At 41.2% G+C, this 27,891-nt stretch overlaps 1 protein-coding gene across 1 annotated transcript in view; it reads right to left on the bottom strand.

The window, feature by feature from the left end:
• Positions 1-3,129: 3,129 nt before the first annotated feature.
• CSTF3 (cleavage stimulation factor subunit 3) overlaps positions 3,130-27,891 on the bottom strand; it is a 47,943-nt gene continuing 23,181 nt past the window's right edge. Inside the window, exons 4-21 of the mRNA XM_058829940.1 lie at positions 19,034-19,066; positions 18,555-18,652; positions 17,122-17,188; positions 16,991-17,025; positions 16,757-16,883; positions 14,108-14,185; positions 13,768-13,930; positions 13,155-13,264; positions 12,651-12,767; positions 11,451-11,525; positions 10,152-10,295; positions 9,948-10,050; positions 8,457-8,526; positions 7,101-7,296; positions 5,446-5,599; positions 4,966-5,060; positions 4,771-4,831; positions 3,130-3,842 (exon numbers count right to left, since the gene is read on the bottom strand). Coding sequence (XP_058685923.1) covers positions 3,640-3,842; positions 4,771-4,831; positions 4,966-5,060; positions 5,446-5,599; positions 7,101-7,296; positions 8,457-8,526; positions 9,948-10,050; positions 10,152-10,295; positions 11,451-11,525; positions 12,651-12,767; positions 13,155-13,264; positions 13,768-13,930; positions 14,108-14,185; positions 16,757-16,883; positions 16,991-17,025; positions 17,122-17,188; positions 18,555-18,652; positions 19,034-19,066 — 1,929 coding nt within the window. The 3' untranslated portion in view covers positions 3,130-3,639. The remainder of the gene's footprint in view (positions 3,843-4,770; positions 4,832-4,965; positions 5,061-5,445; positions 5,600-7,100; positions 7,297-8,456; positions 8,527-9,947; positions 10,051-10,151; positions 10,296-11,450; positions 11,526-12,650; positions 12,768-13,154; positions 13,265-13,767; positions 13,931-14,107; positions 14,186-16,756; positions 16,884-16,990; positions 17,026-17,121; positions 17,189-18,554; positions 18,653-19,033; positions 19,067-27,891) is intronic.

Raw genomic sequence — 27,891 nt, 5'->3', positions numbered from 1 at the left:
CAGCTTTCCGTGTAAATACTGGTTCCTTTTAACCCACAAGTGGTGACTGGTGAGGGAAATACAGGAGATGCAAAAAGGGTCCTGAGGTAAAAGATGAGAGATGCATTTCTAATATAATTATGCAACCTGGGGTGGGGAATATCATGGGAGTTTTCTGGCTGCAATTTTTAGATTTTTGAGCTGATGATAGATAGGGCAAGTTTAAGAACCAAACTTTGTATTTAAGTGGCTCGTTTTTAGGGCATTTAACTCTTCATTTACAGTGAATTTAGTTGAATTTATCCACAGCTGATTAGCAATGGTTCTTCCCAGAAAGGGTGATTCGGTTTTTTAAAAAAATCTTACTTTAAAGAATTAATAAAGCTAAAATTCAAAAGAAGAACTTTACCAGACAAAACACCAAGCCAAGCAGCACTTTACTGTAACATTATGGTGAGTATGGTAGGCTTACTGGCTTTTTCTGTATTTTACTGCATTTTTAATAGCATTTTTTTGCTGTTTACCTGCAGATGTTACAAAACATAATATATTTTTGTAGCAAATTTTCTGGTTATTGGGTAACTATCCTCTGCTATGTACAGTACTACCAGAGGTGGCAATCTTATAGATTGCAGCTGTATTTATATCTTGTAAAGATTTCAGAAAGGGCAGAGCTAAAATGTTTTGATAAAAGTGGCATTTCTTACCTTTTTGTTGCTAGTAATTTACTCCTTTTTAGGTGAAACACTAGTTTTAAAGTAAATTGTCATTTGCAGAAGGTGGATTTAAAGTGTGTGAAACTTTAGGTTGAAAATTTGGGGTTTTTAAAAAAAACTACAACAGGAGATGGTTGCATATTCAATCATGTCTTCAAAAATATCTGGGAAGTGCAGAGCACTGTGGGCACTATTAAGTGATTTTAATGTACTGTGAGAGGTGAGTGGTTTGATGTTAGTTTGAATATACAGGGAATATTTTAGTAGATTTTTTTCACTTTGTAGAGGTGTTCTTGAAACTTAGAATATTTGTAGGTCTTGAATTTAATGAGCTACTTGTTGTATAGAGAAGAGCCCAGTGATCTTTTACATTGCATTCTCAGGCTCAGCTGGGAGGTAAGTGAAATTTTCCTCTGGTTGAGTACAACAGTGTATTTCAGTAATCAATATTTGATGGCTTTATGAAAGCAAAGTTTGTAGTTACACACAGTAAGTGGCCCAAGCATGAGGTTGTCCAAACCAGAACGTGCTGTCTTTAAAAAAAACAAGGAAAATGGTATGTGAAATAAATTAAATAAAGGGGCCCTTGTATTGCCAACAGGCAGCTTAATTTAGGAATCAGCCAAAGTAACAGAACTTGTAGAAGCACTTGATTATGATCCACTGTTGATGCTTCCCTTTCCAGTTTCCTTTAAATGTCAGTGGGGATAAAGATGCACCAACTTTGTGTTTGGAGGGGGATGGAAGAAATAAGACCTTTTTTTCTATATTAGCCTATGCAACTCTAAACCAAATCTTTTCTCAATCATTTCAAACCCCTTCCCCAAGGGGAAAACCCAGCAAAACCCTGTGAAAGTTCATCAGCTCAGACAAGTGATTTTTCTCTTGGCCAAATGTACTCATCCAGCAAAATGAATGTCTCTCTTTGAAAGCTTCTTTGAGAACTCAAGAATGAGGTTGGTTAGCCTGAGAAAAGGGTTCTGAATAGGTTCTATTTCATTGTTTGGATCAGCAAAAGATTCTGAAATCTAAAAGAGATCATCAGGGCTTGCTGGGCTTTGCTATTAGAACAGGTTCTGTCTCACCACACAGCCTAAAGCTCTGCAGCTGCACAGACTCCCTCAGCCTGTGCTGAACGAGCTACCAGAGCCAAGGAGATCGATCACCAAGGCAAAGCTGGGTTCAGTTTTCTTAACTGAGAGCTGCACAAGTTAGAAATGGCTGCTGTTACTTTATCTCTCAGCAGTGCCAGGACATTTGCCAGGAGCTGCCTGTGGAGGCAATGGTGCTGCCTGCACAGCGGTAGGTGAGGTACAGCACAATCTCGAGGGTGTGGGGAGGAACATCGTGGTGAGACCTAGAAAAGCCCTTGAAGGGTGTGTGACTGAGGGCAGAGTGCAGGGCACTGCTTTAGCAGTGGCTGAAGCTCCAGCTGAGGAGATGCTGCTCCCAGGGCTGGGAGTCAGGGCTCATGAGGCCATGGCAGCAGGGACTGTGCTTGTATTGCTTGCAGGGTCCACACAGGGAATCCCATTTCTTCTCTCAGGGGGGCTTTGAGCCTAAGCCTTCATGTAGCAGAAATATCCTAGAATGAAGGAACAGAGTGCAGTACTCACCTGTGGCTCCCCTCTCACCTCCAGGGCCCACACAGAAGGAACAAATGCTTCTGGCACAAGTGCTGGGGGCCTTTCAGCAGGAAAGATCTAAAGGAAATGCAGTAAATGCCCACAAAGCATGGTAATGGTTCTCCCAGGTTGTTCTTTTTAACCAGTGTTTGACAAAACACTCTACATCCTCTCTAAAAGAAACAGGGAGATGCAATTGAGTGGCAAAGCAAGGAGGATGCTCCAGGATGGCGAAGGCCAGCCCCATCTCTGTGTGCAGGTGCTGCTTCACCCCCTGCCCTGGCAGAGAGGAGCCCTGCCTGAGGCAGCTGGGCTGGGCTGGGAATGGCTTTCATTTGCCCCAGGCTCTGACTGTCCTGCAGTCCAAGGGATCTTATCAGAGTGCAATTCCAAACAGCCAGTTCCAAGTTAAAAGCTGAAGTACGCATAGAAACTGCTTGGAAAGCTCACATAGTGTTTTTTTTAGCTTGTTTGAAGATAACAAGTGCAATGATGTAGCTGATTATTAACATTTAGCTTTGTACATTACGTGGAAGACCAGTGCAGGTATCCAGGACCAGGCTGTGTGAGCCAGTGCTCCTGGACTACCCACACTGAACTGAGTTAGTCTCACGATGCTGTCTTCAAACAGTCCTGGAATTACAAGCCAAAGTGTGCTGTATCCTCTAGAAAATGGAAACCAAGCTCATTCTAATATGTATGCTCTGATCAATTTCCTGTGACGGTATAATTAGCATTGCTTTTGAAGTGGCTGAGTAATATTTAAGAAGTACCTTGTTGTGTTTGAATAAAATCAGAATGAGGCATGATGTTATGGATATCCTTTTATTTTAAAGGAATGGTGTTTTGTTATTGTTTTTTTTTTTTTTCAATTTTCAACTACAAAACAGATTCCTTACATTCTGCCATAAATAAAAACGAACAATAAGGCAGGACACTACATGAACAAACTGAGAACAACTGTTTTCCAGAAAAATTTGAATTAAAAATGCTTCACAAGTATAAGCCATCCAGTTTTTAAAATAAAACTGTTGAAAACCCACAAGAGTTCAAGTGGTAGATGTGTACACCCTTGAAGAACAAAATACAGTTTTGACATTTTGCACTTTTGGTTTTGAAAACCGAGTTTTGTTCAGAGCACATTCTAAGGTTGTTCGGGCTGTTTTCGGATCAAGAACCATATGGGAGAAGAGGCACCACAGTAACAAAACCATTTTCAAGGATTTTTTTGTTTGCAGCTGTCCCTTTTAAATGCTTGACTTTTAAGAGACTGATTCAATGCAAGTCTTTGTCTGTCACAGCAGAACTCCAAACTTGTTTCACCGGATTCTCTTTTGCTGTCGTGCTCTGTAAATGTCATGTACAGGGGGAACTACAGATCCTTTCTCCTCATCGTCATCAGAATCCTCATGTGATCTCTTCACAGCCTTGTTGAGAATGGTGTTGTTTTCCACAGGTCCATTGCCTTCCACAGCTATTTCAGGCAGGCCGCCCGTGATGATCCGTACGGCTTCGTCAACAGCTTCGGGAAGAGACAGAACCACTCAGTGTGTGCAACTCAGAGCCCTGCCCAGCCACCAGCACCCCAGCAGGGACACCCAGAGACACCTCAGGGACACTTCTGCAACATAAGACACTTTTCCTGTCCTGTTCTACAAATATTAGGCCTGTCTGAAACCAAGCTGTGGTGAACACCAATTATAAAGGAAATGCTGCTGCTCCAGCTCGAGCCCTTTACACAGGAATCGAGGTCATTTGTGAGCTTCAGTGAAACAGGAAGGCCTTTTGGGAATCAGGGTAACTAGTTCATGATTCACCAGAAAGGCTGCAGAGCAAGTCAGTTTCTGCTTCTCAACAGAGGAAGCCTCAAAAATACTCTGTGTAATTTAAATAGATATTTTAGTTTCACTCCAAGAAACTAAATCCTACATTTCTTTATGATAATTTTTTTCCTTAAACTAACAAGGGGGGGTGAAGGGGAGCATATTATCATCTGCTGTAGGATCTGTGCTGTTTCTCTGTTCCAGAACTCTGCTTCCCTTCTTTGCAGGAGCTCAGAAAGCCCTGCCTGCAGCTTGTGCCCAGGCACTGCAGCACTCAAGAGTTATCCCCACCAATGACCTCACCATGCTGCAAATTTGTGTTTTCATCTTACAGCTGCAATGCTGCTGGAAATGCTGCCTTTAAAGGGTATTCTCAAAATCTTCATTTCTTTCTTTCAATTGATACCATCATATTAAAAGAGCAGCTGGTGATTTGAAGTTTTTTGACTTTTTGTTACCTCCCTCCAGGTAAATGTGCAAACGTCTCTATGCAGATTCCTGCCCAATCTCCTCTGCTCTTAAACAATAATTAGAATCTGTAAATGAGGTCTGGGTTTTAGACAGCAATATGTAAACCCAAGTCTCATGCAGCACTAGCACAGCCTCCAGAAAAGACAAGTAACTTACTGTCTGGCAGTTTGCATCTTCTGAATATCTCCATGAGCTCATCCACTTGAACAAAGGGACCCTGATGTGGTACCAAAGAGGGGAAAAAAAAGAGTTTAGAAGGTTATTTTCAATAGAGTGATAAGCACTGTGATTCTGTCATCACAGAATGTCTTCCACAGCTTTCTGAAATGTTCAGAGTTCTTTAAAACAAACCTGAAAACAAATAGGAGGTGGCAGGAGCTTCATGAGAACTACAGCTGCTGGTGGAACAGGAAATACCCCGCCCGGGACAGGATGTAAACCTGGAGCTGTGGGGAGAAAAGCTGGGTGAAGCCAGTGCAAGACAGCTGGACCAGAGCTGCTTTTGCACTGCATTGTTATTTGATACAAGTAATTAGTACCCTGTCCCCTTTGCCTCTACTAATTCCACACTGTTCACTCAGATCTGCTCCGTGAGCAGTGGAACAGATTATTACCATTTACCAGACCCCAAACTCCTTGTACTTATTTCCATGTGACCTTGGCATTAATTAAAGCACACATGCCTTTAGCAACCCAGTGAAATGACAGCCTAAGAGTTAAGTACAGGTTTAGATCACTGAGGAGTAGGAAAGCCTCTGATTAGGCTGGCTGAACCCCCAGGTTCCTGACTCCCCACAGGTGAAAGACAGCACCTCCCAAAGCCTGACTTACGTGCTAAGTGCCTTGGCTGAAATGGAATCATCTGCTGAGTGTCTGGTTTGGGATATTCAGGTTTCCTGTCGACTTCATCCTTGAGAACAGGCACGATGGAAGGTGCAACCACAGGGTCTGGAATTATTGCTGCTAGCTTGGCACGGGAGACATCCTGTGAAAGCCAATTAGAGAGCGCTGAACTTGGCAGGATCACATTGCTTGCTTCAATTACAGAACAAAACCTCGCTCTGCACCAGTCGCTTATTCTCACTTTGCCTTCATTATCATTTCAGATGTCCTCTCACAAGACCATCTGGGCAAAACTTGCATGGTTTCAGTTAACATTTTAATCCTACAGTGTCCCAGCTGGGAATGGAAACACTTGTTTCTGTTACTGAATGGGACTGTGTTTGTCATTTTCGAGCGGCTCCTTTTTTTAGGTTAAGAGGATTTAGGTGAACAGGTGCAGACCACTAGGCCTTCACAATTATCATTTCCCCCTCATTTCACTCCCTAGATTGCTTTAGCTGGAAAAGAAGTAAAGCATAAGGCAGTCAGCAGGCATGCAAAGCATCAGTTCAAACAGGATTATGTTTTGGCATGCTCCAAGCAGCAGGAATCAGTCCCAGGGCTGCCCCATCTTAGGTACACACTGCCCTGTATGCTCTTAGCAAAATGTACTTGTTTGTAAGCTCACATCTAACTTCAAAATAACATTGCCCCCACTGCATTCAAAGGAAAGTGTTCAGTGGCTCAATGTGAATCTGATTTCCACCTATCAGATTATTTTACAGCTCTGTGATGGCCAACAATTCAGCTGCTTTCTTAACTTTGATGGCATCTGTATTTTTCATAAATTGATTTTACTGTGTAAGAAGTAAGTGGAAGCTGAGGCACTGTTTTAGAGGCATGGATTGAGAGCCATCTTCTGTCCATGCAAATGGTAATCAGCTGTTTCTGCTTCTCTGGCAGCCTTAAAAAAATATAAACCAACATCCTGTTCTGTTCTAATGATTCCCCAAAGCATTAAATGACAGAAATGGTAAAAATGCATGTGGGTTAGAAACAGAACAGGAGACCACCAGATACAGGGGTCTGGCCTAAACTTTGAACTCCACATGGCAGCCCCAAAGCACTTTAGCCCTAAGAAACAACTGAAAAAAGAGGCAGCCACTGATCCCTGTCGAGCTTTCCTCAGCCACTCACAGCAAACACAGGGACTGCAGCATGTGGGGTTTGATGCAGTTCCCAGCAAAGTCAGGGGAGCTTTGCCAGCTCAGAGCAGAAGGACAGCCAGCCATATTTCATCCAGATGACCTGATCCTACAATATTCCCAAAGAATTCTGGTTTTTGAAGGAGCTCAGGTGTGAAGTGGAGGCCTGTAGCTGCATGGTGATGGCATTAGCACATCGACCTCTCCATGGGAAGATGAGAGGTAACCAGGAACACCCAAAGTTGCAGCTGTTACTGATGGTCCTTGCTCCTTTCTGCCCCTGGCCCCTGGCACTTTGCTGCCCAGTGAGACCAGGAGGAGGAGGAGGAGGAAGAGGCTTGTTTTACCTGCTTTTCCAGCAAGGGGAAGGGATGTAAGGCAAGTCCTAAGCAAGGAATTGCTGAAGATTCCTAGGACTGAAAAGAACAGCAGTGCACTGAAGTGTTCTTACCCACTCACCTTATAACCAAGGGCCTTCAGCTCGCTGGTAGAGCAGGGGTACAGATCCATGAACTTGTACCTGTCCACCAGCAGAGCTGTTTCTTTGCCCTCATATTCTTCCTTGAACGCTGTAAACCTCCGTTTTTCCACTTTCAGGATGCTGGCCAGATCCCCAATGTTACTTTCAAAGGCTAAAAACCGAGCCCAGATTTCCCTGGAACAGAACAGGGACACTGAGAGTTACTGAAGGAGGAAGGATTACTGAGCATAACCCAATTAAAAACACACGAGAGGACAGACCCAAAGGAGGCCATTTCTGTTATTTACTTTAGGTGCATCTAACACAGGCATTACCCTCCCAGTGCCTTCTATATTTCTGTAAGAGCTTTCAGTCTGCTGGACTGCAAATGAACTTTTTACAGAAAGAAAGGATTTCTGCTGTCCAAGACTTCAGCACTTGAGTCTTTATCAAACATTCTGCTCATCCTGTACACAGAGCTTCACTCTGATGCTGATATGGGAAGGACTTTTTACCATGCATTATGATCTAGTTCATCTGCACATTCTAGCTGGCAAGAACACAACAGGCAGTGCTTCAGAATTTTATACAGCCCAAAATATATATAGTTACTGCTGATTTCTCCATGGAAAATCTCATATATAACTTAAGCAACATCTGACCATATTTCTGGACTTGATTCATCTTCCATTTTAGCTTTGGAGTTCACCTTTGAAGAAGGTTCAGCTTTTAAGTTCTTGTGTTTTCTCACTTTTAAATTTGGCATAAAAGTATTTCTCACAAAAGATCAGAACTAAAGTGCAAAAGGAATGTGCTCAGCAGTGCCATATTTGATTTCTTAGTTTTGATACTTTGGTCTACCAGAATAATAATGGTGAAGTGAACCCTCAGACTGCAAGGCTTTGGTGAGCATTTTCTTGAGAAAGAAACTTAAAAAGTAGCAATGAAAATATGGCAGTGAGCAGTAAATCCAAGTCCTTTCTGGTTCTTTCCCTATTTTATTTTCATGGCTGGAAGATGCTCAGCGCCCTCCTCAACAAATTCCTGACTCACCTCAGCTGAGACCACTGAATCCTCACTGTACAGGAGGATTTTGCACTCTGTCCTCAACAACCCTGCATCAATGAGGTTTTAAAGTCAATAAATTCATGAATTTCACTGGAAGTGGAATAGGGACTTTCCCAAATCTGTCACAGTTGTTGCTATTTTGGACAGAATGAAGAGGGGAAGTAACATCTGTACCTAATTTTGTCCCGCTGTTCATATTTCTAATTTCTTTGGGATTAGGGTTTCTTTAGGGTTGAAAGGGGTTATGTATCTTTTCCAGTGCAGTGAAACTGCTTTTGCAGACATACCCAGATTTCTCAGGTGGAAGGCTCCCTGAAGTTAAAACACGTTCAAACAAAACTCTTGTATTGTTGTCCTCTTTAAAATAGAAAGAAAAAAAAAAATCACACTGAGTAAAATACATTAAAGACAAGTTAAAAGATGTCCATTCAAAGAGATGTGTACGTTGAATTAAGCATAAGGCTGACTTTCATGGATTTGAATATCAGTAAGTATAAAAAGAGATCTGAGTACCCACATAAAACTTTACTGATGTTAAATTCCAATGTGAATTTGTTCTTTGGAAGTCTGTTTTTATTGATAGTGACAACCTGATCCTAATAGAGGTTCTTTTATAAATTCTTTCATAACAGCACAGCTATTGCTTGGCATCTCTTCAGGATTTCTGGGGGTTTTATTCATTTTCCTTAATTATCTCAATAGCATATGTTGGTGAATTTAAATTTGGCCTTTCAATTCATTATTTCCCTTTTAAATCAGGGCAATATTAATATGCTTGTATAGTCCTCAGAAGTCTTTGCACATTGCCAGTTGAGGGGATGGAGAGGTTGGTGGGTTTGCTCCTCAAACTGCCAACTCCTGCCCCATGCATTGCAGCACCTCTTCCAGTTCAGAGATCAGTTCTCCTGGGTTTCAGGAGTTCTGCTGGGTTATTAAAATAGAGCAATAAAATAGTGAGTTTTAAGATTATTTTTTCTCCTGGCAGCCTACAGAAAGGTATTGTTAATATTCACGTAGACCCACAATAACTTAGTGCAAAATTAAATACACTTTAACTTGGATAAAATCTTTCACTTTACAGCTCACAGCAGGAAAAAACCCTCAAAATCTTTAAACTCCCAGTGCCTGAAAAACCCAGGTACTGAGATGAATGGTGTCTGGTGCTGCAGAACCCACACAGCAGCTTGGGCTTCCTTTTCAAGAAGGCCATTCAGCCCCTGCCTCAGGGAATCCCTCCCAGAGCCCTTCCACCACCACCTCCACCTCCTGCCTGGATCTCCCCAGCCCCTCTGCCCTTTTCTTCCCATTGCAGCTCCCCAGCACCTTCCAAGCATGACTGATATGCCCAGCATTGATTTTATGTCTTGTTCATCTCATCTACTTGGGGAGAAGGAGTTTAAATTCATTCCAGTCAGGACCAGCTAATCCCTCACTCCTCTCTTTCTGATTGTAAACTCCTTTAGATCTCTTTCCTCAGGATTTAGGTTCCTCAGTGTACTTCCCACTGCTCACAGCAGATGCTGTAAAACTCCTGCACCACCAGTGAGTTACAGTTTGGAAAGTTCACTCTCCTCCCTTCAGCAGAATCAAGATTTAATGTCACTGAACCTCTGGAGCTTTGGTACGGACAGAGCAGCAGGGTTTGTGTTCAGATTAACTGCTGAGCTTCACGAAGAGGTTTCATTGCTCTTCAAGAAGAATTTAAATACCAAGAACTTAGCCTGGACCTAAACTCACAGAGTAATGCTTCATTAGACCTCTCAAAGCTTAAAGCTTACCATTAAGGTGGGAAAGGTAGTCGATATATGCCAGTACATATTCTGGAATGTCCCCATATTTTTTCAGCCCTAGCTCAAAAATCTTAAAGGCCACAGACTTATCCTGCAAACATTGGGGAAAAAAAAAAAAAAAAGTTATTAACTTCAGTGAGCTGTGCACCCTCCTGACACTTGTTTGGGATCAGGGTGAGCACCTGTGATTACCTTACTACAATAATACTCCATTAAAGCTGCAGTAACATAGACATGGTGGCGGGTCCGGGCATCCTCTCTGGCTTTCTTAAATATCGTCCTTCCGGATTTAATGCCTTCTGCTCGCCTTGCAAATTTCATGTACTGGATATAAACCTAAGGTGCACATTAATATTTAAATAGCATCAGTGCTAATGAAGAATACCAGGATATCATTAAGTTTTTTACTACGTCTGAGATAATCTTGACTCATAAAACAGAGCAAATGAATTGTAATAGAAACAAGGCTGTCGTGTGCCTCTGTGTTGTTTTGCTTTAAATACAGAGGCAAACCTTTTTATAGATTTTTTTATTTTAATTAAAGAATGGAATATACCTAAGATTGGTCCAATGAAAAGACAGCAGTTAATACACAGATTTTTCAAGGAAGGGGAGGTAAGGAGATGAATGTGATTTACAGAAGCTTGTGCCTTCAGAGAACTCAAGGCTTGTTGCAAAAATGGTAACTTTATCGGAAAGTTAAGATGCCCATAAAGCCAAGGAACAGCCAAAAGGCCTGATGAAGCATTTTACTGTACATTATACAATCCAAGATACAAATCATCCTGCCTGCAAGCATTTATACCTGATCAAGGAAATAATGAATGCACTACTTAATTCAGCAGCCAATTTGTGATTTGCATTTCTTTGGGATTCAACTTCCCTTCACTCTGAATTAGATCACAAATAGCAGCATTCCTCAAGCAGGAAGAACTGGTACATGGTTTCCCACAAAATGTGCCTTTGACAAGCATTAGGATGTGTCTCTAAAGAATGGCAAGTGTCAGTAAAAGGATACCCCTCCTCTGACACTGACCTGTTGTTTAGTGTTACACTTCCCACCTTCTTTTGCCTCCTCATGCTTTGTTGAGTCTGTTTATAATAAACTAAATAACTTCTTGAGGGCAGGTTACTTCTGGCACTACCAGAGCTGGCACCTGGACAGTGTTTACTGTGTCACTTCAGCAGAGGTACAGCAAAACTCTGATACCTACATGGTGTATTACAGATTTATTTGCAAACTACATGGCCACAGGATGGCTATGAAGTATTTCAGATCTTTTATCTTCATTACTTGTTGGAAAAGACTGTGTAAAAAAGACAGAGGAGGAAAGTGCACGACTTAGGGTATTTCAATGGAATAAAGACTGTAATTCTGCCATCTCAGTACTCCACCTGCTCCACCATCCCTGTGACCCAGGGGATGTGCTCATTCTGTGCATGCACTGGTGACAATCCACAGGAATGTGGAGACACTAAGGATGATCTTACCAGCGTGGGATCGATGTCCTCGATAGCCAGGAGCCGGTTGTAGATGCTGTGCACTTTCTCATACTTCATCCGGCTCTGGGTGAAAGCAAACACAGAATTGCTCAGTCATTCCGTTCCAGATCATCTCCCAGAATGCAAAACTCAAGCTGGAGACAGAACTAGAATTTTCCTGTTTCTGTTTTTCCCTGGCTGAACACTGCATATGTCAGTCCCTTTACTCAGATATTCTGCCTTGTGCAGACATTTTTTACTTCCCACACTAATTTCCCACTAATGGTTACCTATGCACTTTTCAGGAGTCTCTGAAGTCTTATTCTAATGTAGTAACACTGCAGCAGAACTGCCACTGGGGCTGTTTGGCATAAAAAGACTGTATCCTTTACCTCCATGTAAAAGTAATGTGCAGATAGGTAGGAAAAGCACCTTCTTAACTCTCCAACCTACACATTTCCAACAGTGCACTCTGCTCCCTGCCAGCAGCAGCCCTCCAGGCTGAACTGTGCAGCCTTGCAAAACCAGGACACAGCACACAAGAGGCTGCACTGAAAACCAAGGAAGGACTTTTCTTTTAAAGGCAAAGGCTCTTTCCCCTCCTCTTGTCCTGAAGTTCTTCCTGCAAAGATTCTTTCACGATAAAATTAAGTGGGGAAATTACATCCCTCAGAGGACTCCCCAGTCCTCATCGGACCAGTGGGAAACAGCCTTTATTCCTGGTGGAATAAACACCACTGGGGTACTGCTGCTTGTGGAGGCTGTGCAGCAAGGTGGTGCCCTGGGGAAAAGAGATTTCTCCAGAGAGCTGCAGCAAAGGTGGCTCCCATCTTCTATCACAGCCATGCCAACATAAATACCAACCCCCCCCAGGAAGCAGACAGGAGAAGTGCCCTTTATGCCAATTTTAAATTGATGCTGATGCTGTGAGAAATGGAAATTTGCAAGCATTTACACCCTTATGATAGTTTCAGAAATACAGTCAATATTGAAATGGAAAGACAATAGATTTTCAAGACTTTTGTAGCTCATACTATGAGCTTTTCCTCTCCATTTTGTCAGCTCCATCTCAGAACCACTGAATAAGGCTAGAAGAATCAGTAATTAACTCTAAAGAATTTTGTGTACTCAGTATGTTTCAAATAAATGACATTATTAATGGGAGATGTGTTTGGATTTTAATGTCAGTACATCACTATTTTTGCTCACCTCTTCATAATCTGCATATGCAAAATAAAGAAGCATATTCTTCTTTAATAAAGTGCTGATCGCTCTTTCATAAATATTAGCAGCCTCATCACTGAAAAGTTTAGCATTGTTCATGTCCTGTTATAAAATAAGTATAATAATATAATTGTTCAGCATCTGTGACAATGAAGGCAAATTTATGGAATATATTCTGGGTGTGACAAGCCTCAGTGAATTTCCATTCAGTGCTCCAACAAAGAGATAATCATCTCCCCAGTACTTAAGGAATCAAAAAATCAAGCCCAAAAAATCCCCCAAGCCTAAAACTGGCCAAGATTGAAACAATTTTTCACAATTCTTATTTAAAATGCAGACATTTTTATTTCTTAAAATTTTTAATTTGAAAATTTTAAGAACATGTCACAACCATTTTTCACACCCCCCCTTCCTTGATTCAGAGGAAAAACTGACAATACATCACATCAAAACAAAGAAATAAGAGAAAGCCAGTGGCAAGCTGCTTACCCCTTTCTCAGCCAGCAGCTTGCTGGACTGCTCGAGGTACTGAGCTGCTTCATACCAGATGTCTGGGTGATGGCCCAGCACCAGGAGACACTGCTCATAGGCAAACATCACTGTGGAAAAAACACACCAGAAACATTCCTTGGAAAAGGTACCACCATTGTACAACCCAAGTATGGAACACAAAATTCATCAAATAAATCAGATGCCATCAACACTAATTGGCTTTGAATACAATGACCACTGCTGCAGTTCTTTTATATTGCCAGGAACTTTGTGAACTGTAAGCAGCAGCTAAAACCTGCCATGGCCACAGAGGAATAAGCACAGCTCACTCAAAATCAGCCATAAAATCAAGCTGCAATCTACTGTTTCCTGACCTGCACTGGAGGTTCAGGGACACACAATTATAGCACTGCCTCCCAAAATCCATTTATTACTTTCAGCTTGGCTTTAGCAAACTTTAGATTGTTTTTTTTGTAAAAAAGCACCCACACAATTCAAGAAACTCTATCAACTTCTACTCCAGCACGATCCCTGAACACCAAATCACGTCATGATTTATGCTGGAGCCGAGAAATCCAATTCTCTATGCCCTAGCACGACACCTAATTACCTCTTTTGGTTATGAGAGTTTGATCTTCTGTTCGTAGAGGGTTGCTCTTTTCCCACTGGATGTATTTCTTCCACATGTCCACCTGCTGAGCCTCTTGGGGGGTGTTTTGTGGGGGGACGGAGGGAGCGTTGCGGTCCAGGCCCTTCATCACTGTCTCGTATTCCTGAAACAGAAGCAATGAAGAACAGATTTAAGCACACCGAACCTTAGGTTATGCTGTCTAAAACTAATGGAAATATTTTAATATTAGTCTGACACACTTTTATTTGAAGTAAGAAACAAGTTTAGTGGTGGTTTGTAGAATTAAATAGAACAAAGAAAAATCAACAGAAGGTTGTACCTTTGCCACACGTCGTGCATTCATATAATCTCTACTCCTGTCCTCGATCATCTTCTTGGCTAAGTGAATATTGATGCCCTGGAGAAGGGTGAAAAAAGGAATTGGGAATGTGCAATTTCACTTTGGACATACTGAATCTTATTTTATACAGAAAAGAGCTTGATAGTGATCAAGGACAAAGTTATTTTAAAATACCAATCTCAAGATATTTATTTCACCTAATAAATACATGGGGAAGAACTTCTATCAGAGGATAAATTCACTACTAAAATTCAAGTGACCGGAAGCACCTCAGCTTATTTTTAATCACTTTCAAAAACACAATGAACTTCACATGAACTGCTGTGAGTGAAAGTGGGAGGAATGTATTTGTGATTCACAATTTTGCTCTTAAATGATGGTCAGTGACAGCTGCCTGACTGAGAGCACATGAGCAATTTGCTTTTCTTGTACAAGGAGTAGCAGAGATTGACCTCCAGGCTCAAAGCTCTGCCCTCTTCTCTGTTCCTGAACTGACAGCTCTTATTCTACACAACACACACCCTGCCACAGGCGTGCCTTTCTCAGCTGGGACCCGAGAGGTGCCAGCACTGTGTGACACCCTCCAGGACTGCATACGTGTGCAGAGGGCTCTGCAAGAGCAGCAGGGGCTGGGAGCAGCCAGACCCTGGGCACAGGGCAAGAACAAAACCTCCAAGAACTGCTCTTAGGCAGGAAAAGCAGCCTCCCTTTGGCTGATACCTGTGTCTGGGTGGGCTTTGCTGGCGTGGATGCCAAGACTGTGCAGAAGATGTGCACAGCTTTCAGTCTGAGTCCAAAGAGGCACCTGAGCTGGGAAGCAAAGGAAGCTTTGCCTTCACTACAGAAGCAAAGGCACTGTCTGGGATAGCAAACTGGGCCACACAAACCAGCAATGCCCCAGTTAACCCAGGACCAGGCTGAGGATGCAGGACTCTCCCAGCTCAGCAGCCATGCAGGGTGGTGAGCCAGACTGTCACTTGTCACTGAGACACGTCTCCCTAAGAGCTCTACCACTTTTGACCGTTCAGTTAATTAAGGACTGGTGACTGACAGGCTGGTATTGTTACCTGGTGGCTACAGCTGAGCTCAAGGAAAGCTGGAATTGCAGTGAATGGCCATTAACTTTCCACACTGAGACCTGCACGAGGTCTCCATGTTTGCTGGGCTGCTGACATGGAGAATCACCTCCCCCTCCAAGAGCCCTTCTGGTGAGGAGCATTTCCCTGTGCCAGGACACCCGTGAGCAGCAGCCCTTTCCCTCGAGGTCAGTGTAGCCAGAACAGGACAGGCAGATCCCCATGTCTGAGCAGAGCAATGGCCCTCAGCTTCCAGCAGCCTGCAACAGCCTGAGGGACTGCCTGGAGATCCAGTGTGAGCCAGAGCTGCTCAACTGGGAACTGGACAGGTCTGAGCCGTTGTTTTGGCAGCCTCCCCGTGTATAATGGAAGCAGGAGGAACCTGCAGCAAGAGCCTGCGCTTGCTGTGTGGGAGGGGAAGGGGTGGTTTATGGGGAAGTTTTGTTGGGGATTTTCCTACACTGGAGAAGGTGTGTCCTGGGTATCCTCCCTGGTGACAGCGGGCTCTCTGTGGTGTCCCCAAACACCTATGGGGCAATGAGCTGTCATGGTACACGCCCGTGGCTGGGGATGCCTGGAGTTCTCCCACCCAGAGGTTTTCCCACCCGGAGTTCTCCCACCCAAAGGTTTTCCCACCCGGAGTACTCCCACCTGGAATTCTCCCAGCCAGGGGTTTTCCCACCTGGAATTCTCCCACCCAGAGGTTTTCCCACCAGCTAAGCACCATGGCTTTATTAACATGAGAGGGCACCAAGCTCACAACTTGCATAATTAGCAACAAGGAAAGATAAACTGGCCCTTCTTTCCTGCTCAGTGACCCACAGTGACCAGGCTGGTTTGCAGCCAGCAGGAGAAGTGCTGTATGAGCATCCCTGCTTGGAGTGCTGAGCATGAGGGCATCTACACCAGCTTGGCACTGACACTGCTGCTGCCTGGGGCTGGCTGGTCACCAGCTGTGTTTAAAAATGCACTCTAAAGGTGCAGCTACAAAATGGCCTGAAAGGGCAGTGAGCTGAGCTTACGCTGGCTGAAGGCAGCTCTGAGGAGCAGACTCACCTGAAGGGGGCTGGAGTGGCTTCAGGTGAAGGATGGTGAGGAGCATTTTTAAGCAGTATGTAACTTAATGCCATGGAGGAAGTCCAAACCATCCCAGCTGAATGCCATTTGACTCAAAGTGAAAGGAGGGGAGTGCCTCCTTGGGGACACAAGCCCTTACTGCCAGCTGAGCAGCTCCAGCTCCATCACTGAAGACAGTGATGTCTCTCTCACCCAGCAGCAATTCCACTGGGCCAGCTGGGAAATGACACAGTCAAATGTATCTCATGGAGAGTCTTTGAAAGGAATTAAAAAATCACTCAGGCAGCCCAGGAGCCCTAGTAGTCAGGTACCTTTTGCCACAGGAGTTGGAACATACCACACACAAAAAATGTGTTTATGCTGCTGGTCATCTCTTTTACACATACTTATTTAGTGGATATAGCTTGGGCACCATATTTGATTACATGATAATTATTTCTTTCTGCATGTCCCAAAGAATCCCACTGTTGGTTACCTCTTCGTATTTGTTATAATCTCTCCAGAGCTGCTCTATGTTTATCATGGGGTTCACACAACCACGCTGGTAAACCCTACGGACAGCTGTGATCCTCTGGTTTTCTGCATAAGATCCTACTGCTTCTCTAAACAGTGGGGAGAGAGAGCAACGTCAGCTATGACAGGTCACAACTGGCAGGAACATCAGCATTGCAATAACTGAGCTTAAAAAAAGTTATTTTGAGGTACTTACACGCCTTTCAAAAAATTGATGTAATCCACCCAGATCTAGGTGAGAAAAAATATTACATATAGTGAAACCAATGGTTAGCTGTATTTGTCATAAAGTTAGAAATAAAATGTGTTTTGATTAAGAAAACATACCTGGTATGACATGATTTCCATGCCAATCTTATCCAGAGCAAAATCATATGCCTGAGCCATTTTTTCTCTGAGGAAAAGAACCACAAAGACCATAAAGCAAGTGTTTAGTATTTTAAAAATTCTTTATTTAAGAGTATTCTTTGGTGCAGGAAATTCTAACCAAACATCAAGGAATGACAAATATCATTCAACAGCTGAGAGCAAAAGTTGATATTCAGATAGCTTTAAATTCCATATTTAGATTCTGTTGAGGTTTTGGTTGTTTGTTTTATTCAAGAATTATTTAAACCCATTGGTGGCAATCCAGCATTTTAACAGTTCCTGGCCCACCCCAAGTCAGTGGAAATCCGTGAATAAAATGAAGTTGAGAAGAAACCAACTGCTCTCCACATCTTCTCAGCTGACAGATGTACCCATTGTTTCTTATTTTTTCCCCCTCAGAGTGCCCCAAACCTTTCTGTAATTCTCCAGGAACCCCAAAAGCCAAGGACAATTAGGAGTAGCTCCCTTGTGTGGAAACTGCCCAGAATATTTCACATGATTTCTTATTTCCCCCAAATTAAAAGTATTATCCCTCAAATTTAAAATGTTTACAGAATTTCCTTGGTTAAGTTTCAGTGAAAGCTGTCTTTTCCCTCCCCCACTTTTCTCCTCGTTTCCTTTACACAAACACATTTCAGTACCTTATTACCTCCTTGGCCACATTAACAGGAGAAACAGAGGAAAGGCAAACTGAATAAACTGACACTTCTAAAATTGTTTCAAAACAGTCTTGTAAAAACAAATTAAAACCCCTTGCTTATTTTCTCTGTTAATGCATTACTCATTTTGCCAATTATAGTGCAAAGAAATTGCAGTGGGCTGGAGAAAAAACAGTTTATAGATGCTGGAAGTCACCGGTATTTTTTGAAGCTCAACCCACAGGAATATAAACAAACAAAATGCAATAACTGAAAAGGGATGAGAGTAACATAACCCAAATTCTGACACCCTAAATTTTGATTATTTTTTTTTTGCATTCCAAAACTTCCTCCAATTCCTGAACTCCTTACTGCTACCGGTCTCAGCTGGAACCAGTGCTAAATTTTGTGGAGACTCTGAACAGGACACTGAGGGCAAGGACAAAGAGGAAGAAATGTGTTTCAGGTTGGCTCAAGCACCAGATCCCATCTGCAGGGAACTGGCATTGGTACATCAGCTCCTCTTATCCCATCCTGTTAGAGGAATCCAGACTAAGGAACTGATTTTACCCAGCAAGCTCAATTAAAGAGACTTTAATGTTTTCTAAATGCAGATTATATATTAACCCCAACACTCTGACAGAAAATCCCCAGACAGATTTGTCACCCAGGTTCCTCCCCATCCCCTGGTCAAAAATCAAGAAGATATTCACCATAAAACTGGAATAATTCAGAGCAACTCTGGGAACTTACTTGTAACTAGGTAGCTTCCCCTTGGTTTCTCGTACATAGGAAAGGTAACATTTCCATAAATCAATGTGTAAAACCTTCATAAGGCAGCGCTGAAATAACTGTTTAATACATCAAGAAGACGTGATCAGGATTCCAGGTACAGAGATTAGGTTTCTACTTTTAAAGCTATACAAAATGAATTTAAATAACCCTCGTAATTATGATTGAGATTTATAGGAAAGAATAAGTTACACTACTCATTCTTTTGTTTAAAGCATGTCCATGCTATGCAAGGGAACTGGAAAGAATTAAGCAGAGAAATCCCCCTGCACACTTCACTGATTAGAGCTTGGTAGCAACAACAAGTCAACTTTAGTGATTCTTTTTATCTGTGTTCCACATTCAATGACAGCTACAGCGTTTTTTCAATCTGATTTAGCCCAATCACAAGGTACTCGTTCTTGCTAGAGAGATATATTACATATATTAATATGACTCACCTTTTCCACTTTGTCATAATTTTTTGCTTTAATCTACAGGGAAGCAGAAAAAAAACAAATCACTTAAGAAATTATTTTAGAATAGCAGGAATATATTCTTCATACAGTACTAAAACATTCCAGTTTGTACTTTGCCTAAACTAATTACACTGAAACACCACGTAACATTGCAGAAATAGAATTAAACATACAAAAGTCATGTATTTTGTTGCAAAATTAGTAGGTTTTTTATTTTTATTTTTAGTTCTTCAATTCCAAAATGCAGGTACAAGTAAGCAAATTTGCCTTCTGGTTTGAACATCCAAGACTTAGCCTTTTATTTCAAGAAACCTGCTTCCTTCAGTGCAGATATAGATTTAGGTACCAGAGCTTCTAGACCGAGATTTAGTAACTTAAGGGTAAAATACTGTATTTACAAAGCTACTAGGCTAATAAATGTATTATACTTGAATACTCATTTCTCGAAGTGCACTTTGCTCCAACCTGCTGATGCTGAATAAGGGAATAAGAACCGTGGAGAACCTGTTTTCCACAGCTGCCCCAGCCCTGGTGCTCCCTCAGAGGAGGGAACAAAGCACACTCATGGGCCAGCAGCAGTTTCATTCATTCAGACACACGGCACAAGGACAGGGGTGAAATTCAGAGCTAACAGGTTGCCTTTCAGGCAGGATAAAGGAAAGCACAGGACTGATGAGGAAGGCAGAGCAGCATCCTGCATGTATATGTGTTAGCTCCAGCTATGGTAGCATGCCAGGCAATCCCTACAGACACACCCTGATGACACAAAGAAAATCAACAATGCCCTTAAAACACGCCTTGAAATAAAACACCTTTAATAAAATAAGGATTTGTTATGCTGTGTTGCATTTTTGTAAAGCACCGAACTCCCTTTTTAAATCTCATTGCTCTTTGCTGGATTCCCAGCCTTTATTGTGGTGTGAAACATGAGCACCTCTCCATTTCCCCGAGGAGCAAACAGCCCCCACTTGCAGCAGGGATTCATGATTTCAGCTGATATCATTCCCAAAGCACAGCAGAATTTTTAATGCATAATGGATGCATCAGGAGACACAGAGTGCAGGAGATCTAAAATAAGCATGCCCCACCTCCCGTTTCCTGAGCGTCTCTACTTCTGCAACACCCCGGGCCTGAGAGGTTTAAAATCCCCGTTTCTCTCGCTCCCAAAAAAGATCAGTTAAAAATGAGAGAACTGAAATAATTTTGAAAAAAAACTTTATTGGCACACAAGGCAGACTGGACCCTTGTGTCTGTACCATACTCAAACTGGAGCAGGATCCCACCCAGGCTGAAAGAATTCCACACAATCCAGGCTGGCAGGAAGGTAAACCTAATTGTGTCTTGCACAGAGTCCAAAAAGAAAAGAAAAAGGACATTTTTACTTCATCTTCCTTGACAGTAATTTTTCATGTCTCTCAGCACCTCTTATAATATGAAAAAGATTCACTAAAGAGACAGAGCTCTCAGTCTATGACTCCCACTCCCTGAATTCTCCTGCTATCATTGGCTGAGTGAAAAAGAACAAATGAATCTTGGTTTTTATGTCATAGCACACAGGACAGCTGCCTGCACCTTCTTTTCCTTGGACTTAATTCAAGTAAAACCTTCAACAAGATATGCAGGATTAATTTCCTTTTTTAAACAGAGTGAGATAGAAGATAGTACGAATTCTTTTGTGAAAATTATAACTAATTCATGGCTTTGCCACTCTCGAAAGGCATCACCCTCTAGTTATTCAGTAACAAGATGAAAAATAATTTTTAAGAGCTCAGAATGAAAAGCTGTAAGCAGACAGTGCAAAAAAATGAGTTTGCCTCGCAGGTGCAGCCAGGTAAACAGTGTCAGCAAGTTTAGAAGCTCCTGGCAAGCACTGTCACCAGGCAACATCAAAGGATGGAGCACAAGGAATAGGTATCAATTAGACTGCATGCACTTCCCAGAACCAAACACCTTGAAAAGAAAACTGCTTTGCTAATAAAAGAAGGAATTTTTTTTATTTGCATGTGTTATGACTCAAAGTAAAATATTTTCTATGTGATTATCATATGTTAAAAGCTGCTGACCACATCTGGACTTGAGGTCAGCGTTCCATATTCATTAAATCCACACAAGTGGTTTGGTAGCTAAAACTTCAGAATTCTTGGTACCAGTGAAGTTAGAAGGCTGGCAAGCAGGATTTGTTTAAAAAGTAAAACAAAGCAGTACTGGCTAAGGCCTACTGGGTCTCACAATGGAAAAAGCATCTCTTCTGCAGGAATCTGTTTGCATTTCTTGGCTCACCCAAGCAAACTCCCCGGCAGTCCTGGCTCACCCAGCGAGGGCAGGTGCTGCCTCCAGGACCCACCATCACACATTTCTTGGTTTTCCTATGATAGACACTGCAACAGGCAGTGATGAGATGTGGGAAAGCATTAAAGAACGGACATTAATATTGTAATTTTGTCCTTAAAGACAAACAAAGTCAACTATAAAGAAATTTACAGCAGCTTATCCTTCCATTTCTAAGGCTGCTGGGATTCCTATTCTGACTGTTTTAATGCAAGGGGCAGGTCTAATCCTCACAGGCTGACACACAGGAGTGGCTCCACCACAAATCCACCTCAATGAGCTGAGGGATGCTCTCATTCCATGGAATGAGTGTCTCCCCTCCATCCTTCAAGACTACACAAAGACCACCCAGACTGAGCAGCTATGCTTGCACATTCCTATAGCAAAACACACCTGAACCTGCTTTCCTCTGCTTGTGACAAGGAGAAATTCCACCTGTTTTGCTAAAAGAGCAACTTCAGATTTTTTTTTGATGCTCCAATAAAAAACTGAAGTCACTACTGTATCCTCTTTGTACAAGATGAAATCGTAATATGAGCCAAATTTCTTCCCAGAATACACAATTTAATTCCCTGTAACGAGCTTCACAAACACTGAAGGGCAGAACTTAATCCATAAATTACACAGCACTTCACCCTTTTAAACAGACTTTTACAATACACATGAATCACTTATGATTATGTAAGACAAGTGATTTTACTAATCTAGAGACTTAATACTAGTTCTAGTTGTCTGGCAACATGCAACACAAGCCCAAAAAGCATACCTATTTTATTTTAACCTTTTCAGCTTTAGTACCTAGCTTTTCATGGTTAGTACATGATAATTAAGGACTAGCATGGTTTGATTTATTTCTATATCCCAACTCCATTTTCTTTCTATCAACTGTTATTTTCCAGGGGGAAAAGATATTTTCTCCAGCAGAAAATCTGACATTCACTCCCTCCAGCTCTCCCTATGGTGAGGTAGATCCTCTTGTTCTCTTTACTGTCCCCACTGCCCCTGAGCTACTCTCCAAGGTTTTTTAGAGTTTTTTTGGACCTGAAAAGAAACACTCTGCACCCCTGAGACTGTAGCAGCTGATGAGGGCCAAACTGGGAGAGAAAGAAACGCCACAGCTACACAGGTGTTACCTTTTTGAGGATTTTCCTAAAATCTGGTTTTGTTACAACACTAAAAGACATGCATCATCCTTAATGTTTGGGTTTGTTGTTTTTTAAAATGGATATATAGCATCTGTTTCACAGTACGAAATTACAGCCAGAGTCTAAATATATTTACTTTGAAATATTGCTTTTGTTTGTTAACAGAAGGGAACTCATTGTGAAAGGCCAATATTATTGACAGTTACACAACTGGGTACTACATAAATAAAATTGACATTTTAAAAATAAAATCAGACTACATAAAATTTATCATCACTGAATCCATTTGTGTTGACCGTTTGCTTTTCTTTTTTTTTCTTTACATTTTGATTGTTAGGATGAAATAATCAACTCTCCACTGTCAAGCACAGTGGGGTGCAATTTGGGCCTCTTGCAGTACAGAACTGTGGGTGCAACAAAATACACTCACATTTCTCCGTTTCCAAAGTACAGGCTAGGGACCACAGCAATTCACACCACCTCAGAGGAATGGCAGCTCTGAAAAGATGGAAATGATAAATTCTCTGTTCTGTCTTCAGCCTTTTGCTGTTTGCTGAGGCTCCCAGTCAGGGACTAGTTATATTGTACATACCTGTATTTATATATATATATATATATATAAATACATATATTACATATGTATTATAACTTATTTTATGTATACTGAACAAAGCATAGATTTCATTTCTGCCAGATATTCCAATAAATCCTTTATTTAAAAACATTACCATGTGACTCCAGATGTAATTTCTGTAATATATTGTTTTGCTACAATTTGTACCAGATATGGCTTGAATTATTAGGTATTTCTGCTGCCTTCATTCAGAGTTTTAATATTCCCTGTGAAAATACAGCTTTTATCTTGCTATTAGTAAAGCCTGCAAGAAGAGATAGAGTACACTGACCATGGGAAAACTCATTTTCTCAAAAGGCAGCAAGATGAGATTCTACATGTTTTCATTCAGAACTGTAATTTTTCACGTTCACCTGGTTTCAATTTCAAAGTCTGCCATAAAATGAGATTTGAAAAGTTCCTTAAAATTATTCTAAATTAAATGCTTCCAACTACTATTTACAAGGACTATTTCTAGAGCTTCCAGAACCATGGCATTAACATTTAAAAGTCATGTTGTTTCCACTAGATATATCACGTGAAAAACAGGATTCACTCACAGCTGCCAATAAAATAGCTGTAATGTAGAGGGGGGGAAAACCCCCACTATTTTGCAATCTGCTTCTGAAGAAACCTAAGTATAGAATATTGGAAGGAACCTACCCTGATCACCCAGTCCCACTTCAGGGCTGACAAAAGGCTCAAGGATGTTCTTAAGGGCACTGTCCAAAGGACACTGAAACCCCAGCAGGCATTGACCACCTCTCTGGGAAACCTGTCCCAGTTCCACCAGCTTCCTGATCCCCATCATCTCTGAGGTGTCACATACACTATATTTACACTTAGTTACACTTTCAATTTGCTCACAGTATTTAAGAATAAAGAACTCTACAGTAACTGAGAATACTGGCTCTGCTATTGAAGCAAAGCTGCAGTTATGTAAATCCAATTAACACTCAAAAATAGTTGAACAGGCACTTACTGAACAGATAGTGAGAAGGCTGACTTTTAATAGCAAAATTCTGAGCCCCATTACCATTTTCAACAGAAAAAGGTGGTCATGTCTACAGGAAAAATGATAATTAGGAAATGAAGGGCAGCAATTTTCATAAGGAGCTAAGTGGCAGCAGGCAATGGGGACAGGGCAGTGGCAGAGACACAACCACTGCATGAGTGGGCAGTAATTTTCAACACTGCTCCTCACTCTCTGAACTTCTTCAAAATTTTCATTACTGCCTCATCAACACAAGCCTTTAAGAAAACCTGCAACAGCCTTCAAAAACAATTAACCAAAGCATATCAAGTTAACACACTCTATCAACATCTCTCCTCTCAGAGGCAGCAGCCTGGAGATCTCCCTCGCTGACTGACTGCAAAAATGAGACTGAAAATTTGAAAAGGCTATTTCTGAAACTAAAAACTTAAGATTAGATTTACCTGGAAGTCTGGGAAAGAAAGGAACCCAGCTGCACCAGCCTGAGGGGGGTGAAGGAGCAGCTCAGAGCAGAAGGCTTAGGAAAAGGGGGCAGGAGAAAACTTGTGAAATGCCCCTCTTCAGACAGAGTAACATTCCCCACTTAATCAGTGTTAAACAGTGTCATTCTTAATTAGAAAACTATGTAAACAAGTAATTACCAATTTAAAAAATCTGCAAGTGGAAGATGTCTTTTTGTTTAATCTATTAAGACTGAAAGACCTAGCACCTTTAATTTTCAGGTGCATCAGGAAAGGCATCAATCCATACAAATACTTGAATAGAAAGTACTTAAATATGAGCAAACTGCATTCCAAAAGTGAAGTAAGAGAATATGGACAACCTGTTACTTACAATAAACATTGATCTAGAAGCGATGAAGGATTAATGCACTGCAGTAAATAAACTTTGCTACTAATAATGTAGTTTGGAATATAAAAGAACTACCTACCCCCTCTAATTCCTAAATGCCTATTTTAGTGTAAAGAGCAAAGGTTTCACTAACAAATAAGAGCACAGAGACAGAGCTACTGAAAACATCAACTGTGCTTTGGTTTACACCTTAGTGTAATTTGATTAATTTTCACAAATACACAAATCTGCAGGAGTAGCATTTGCCTCTACCCCCTTACAAAAAATGCTGGCCTCTTGGTCCTGCAGGCAGGGCCTTCCTTCATGTTAATATTTGGAAAAGAATGCGTAATTTTCAGGCACCATTCTCAAGAGAATTAACAGAGGGTGTACAGAGAAATATCTATTCATAGGCAGCCTTAAAAAAACCTGTGGTGACAAAACACTTCAGTGATTTTTCTGATTGAAGAATGATTCTGAATTGCAATCACTGATTCACTCCCTTCTTCATTTATTCAGGATATCAAATACATCTCTTTTGTTTTTAATCTGATTATAAAAAAGAAGCAATTTCTCATGTGTCTTTTTCTTCCTATCTACAGCATCCTACTGCTGTCACCTCTCATTTTGCTCTGGAGTTCTACTTCCTTTCCAGAACACACTTTCATTAAAAAAAAAACCAAAACCACCTCCCATCCCAATTTGCAGCAATGTTTAAACACCAAACCCACCTGTTATTACTTGCTCTGATGTTCTTTCTGACTAACTAAGCCTGCAAATATCTCTCATGGATTAGCAGTGAAATGAAGCTGCAAAACCAGCCCTTTTAAAGTCATGATGAAAAACACACTCTGCTCTTCAAAACAAAAGACAGCATCACTTCTCTGCTAATTTACCACTCTACAGATCTGACATTTAAAAACTGCCCAGAAATTGGGGGTGAAGAAGAGAACTGCTCCATGTCTAAGTTTTCTTTTCCTGTGAGTCTGCTGAAGTGGCAGCTCTTTGATGAAGCTCCCAGACACACAGCTCATGTCAGCATTGCCAGCTTTTTTCCCTTGCTCTGTTCCTACCTATTCTTTAAGGTGTTCTCCAGCTCAGGAAAACCACTGCCTTTTTTATTTAGGCAATTTGCCCATTATGAAATGGAATGTAATATTAGCTATATGAAGTAATTTACAAATGCTAAGCACCCACTATGTTCTAGCCAGATTCTACTTCACAACCAGATTCTCAATCTCATTTTAATGAAAAGTCAATTTTCAACATGCCCCGTGGCTCATAATTTCCTTTTCAATTTCACACTCCCTTTAAGCCACAGCAGAAACCAGCACATTCACACCCCTGCAAACTTGCTTCCTTCCCAACTTAGGCATTTTGGTTTTTCCTATGTGTTTTAGTTCACTTACACTTCTCATTCCTTTCTCAATGTCTTTTATACTTTACAGAAGCAGTGGGTTCTGGGATGTGTTTTTGGATAGCAAACATTCACAGATCTGCTGGGATCCTTTGCAGTTCTTAGTAAGTATGCAAAGCAACAGTGACTTTCCTCCTAGAATTAATCTGTTGTCATTTAACTCTCAAATTACAGGACTCAAAAGAACATACAGCACCCATGGATTGCAAGATAATTTCTAACATGACAAAATGCAATGAGATAAATTAAAGATTTGCAGTCTCAGCTGTTGGACAGATCACTGAAGTTAAAAAATTACATACTGAAGAAAACCTAAAGGTATTTGGCCCATCTCATTGGGCTAGAGATCCTTAATTTGTAAAATCAGACAAATTACACCATTTGAAACTGTTTTTCCAAAGAGATCAGTCCCTCAGCAGGGCCAATGGAACTGGACACAGGCATTCCTCTAATGCTTTTTTCAGCAGATTTTAATAAGATAATAGACACCAGTGCCTATTATCTGAGGAGCACAGATGCACTGCAGTCTGCCAGTGCCACCAGACAGGCTCTACCCCATAATCCCAGCTGGAAATTCCTTGCAACACTCAGACCTAAAAACAAGGCAGGGATCAGAGCACTGAAACAGATTACATGGAATAAAGGGTATGTGAGGCATCACCACCTAAGGGAAAAAAGCCAATTGTTCCACTACACAGATCTCACAACTTATAAGGCTCTGACCTAAGATTTAATTTATTAAGAGTCTTCATTTGAAATCATTGTGTGTTTTCACATCAGAAATCAGTGTCCATTACAGTAATGTACATCTGTTTAAAAAAAATTCTTGCTTTCATTTTCCTATCCTCACATTTTTTAAGAAATTAGCAGTTTACTATGTCATTTGAGGGAATAGCTGGGGGAAATGGTGTGTTTTAGGGGGCACTGAGGTCCCCATTAGGTTTATAGTTTTATAATTTCTCACTATACTCATCACATGGCTACAGTTTTGATGCATTCTTTTCAGAAGAAAAGGGTTTGCAGAAAAGGGTAAGTTTGATAAGTATATTTTTTCCAAACTGCCAATTCTAGTATTTCAGAGAATTTGTTTTAGTAAAACATGGCTATCAAATAATAATAACTTTTATGGAAGAAATCTCTGTTCATTTATCAAGCCAGTTAATAGTACAGCTGAGCAATTTACAGTTTCAAAGAGATCTTAAAGAGATCTTGAATATCAAATTTTAAAAAAGCTATAATCTGTAAGGCAGCCTCCACAGTGACTTAGCAAGAAGGGCTGATAGCCCAAATGAAGATATCTTAAGACCAGAAAGAACTGCTGCCCTTTTGAGTGGTCAAATTCATTCAATAATGGCTCACATTTTCTAGCATGGAACTGGTCTCATAAAGCTCTCTGCAGTAAAGCCAGCCAAACAAGCAATTCTCCTAAGGAAAAGGAATACAGGTTATTCAAAGAGTAAAAAATGGTACTAGATGATGTAATTATATCATAGAGCATAATCTTCTTACTCT

This window comes from Poecile atricapillus, chromosome 1, assembly GCF_030490865.1.
Source record: "Poecile atricapillus isolate bPoeAtr1 chromosome 1, bPoeAtr1.hap1, whole genome shotgun sequence".
Classification (NCBI taxonomy): Eukaryota; Metazoa; Chordata; class Aves; order Passeriformes; family Paridae; genus Poecile; species Poecile atricapillus.
The sequence above is the reverse complement of the archived record's forward strand: the minus strand, read 5'-3'. Positions and strand labels throughout refer to the sequence as shown.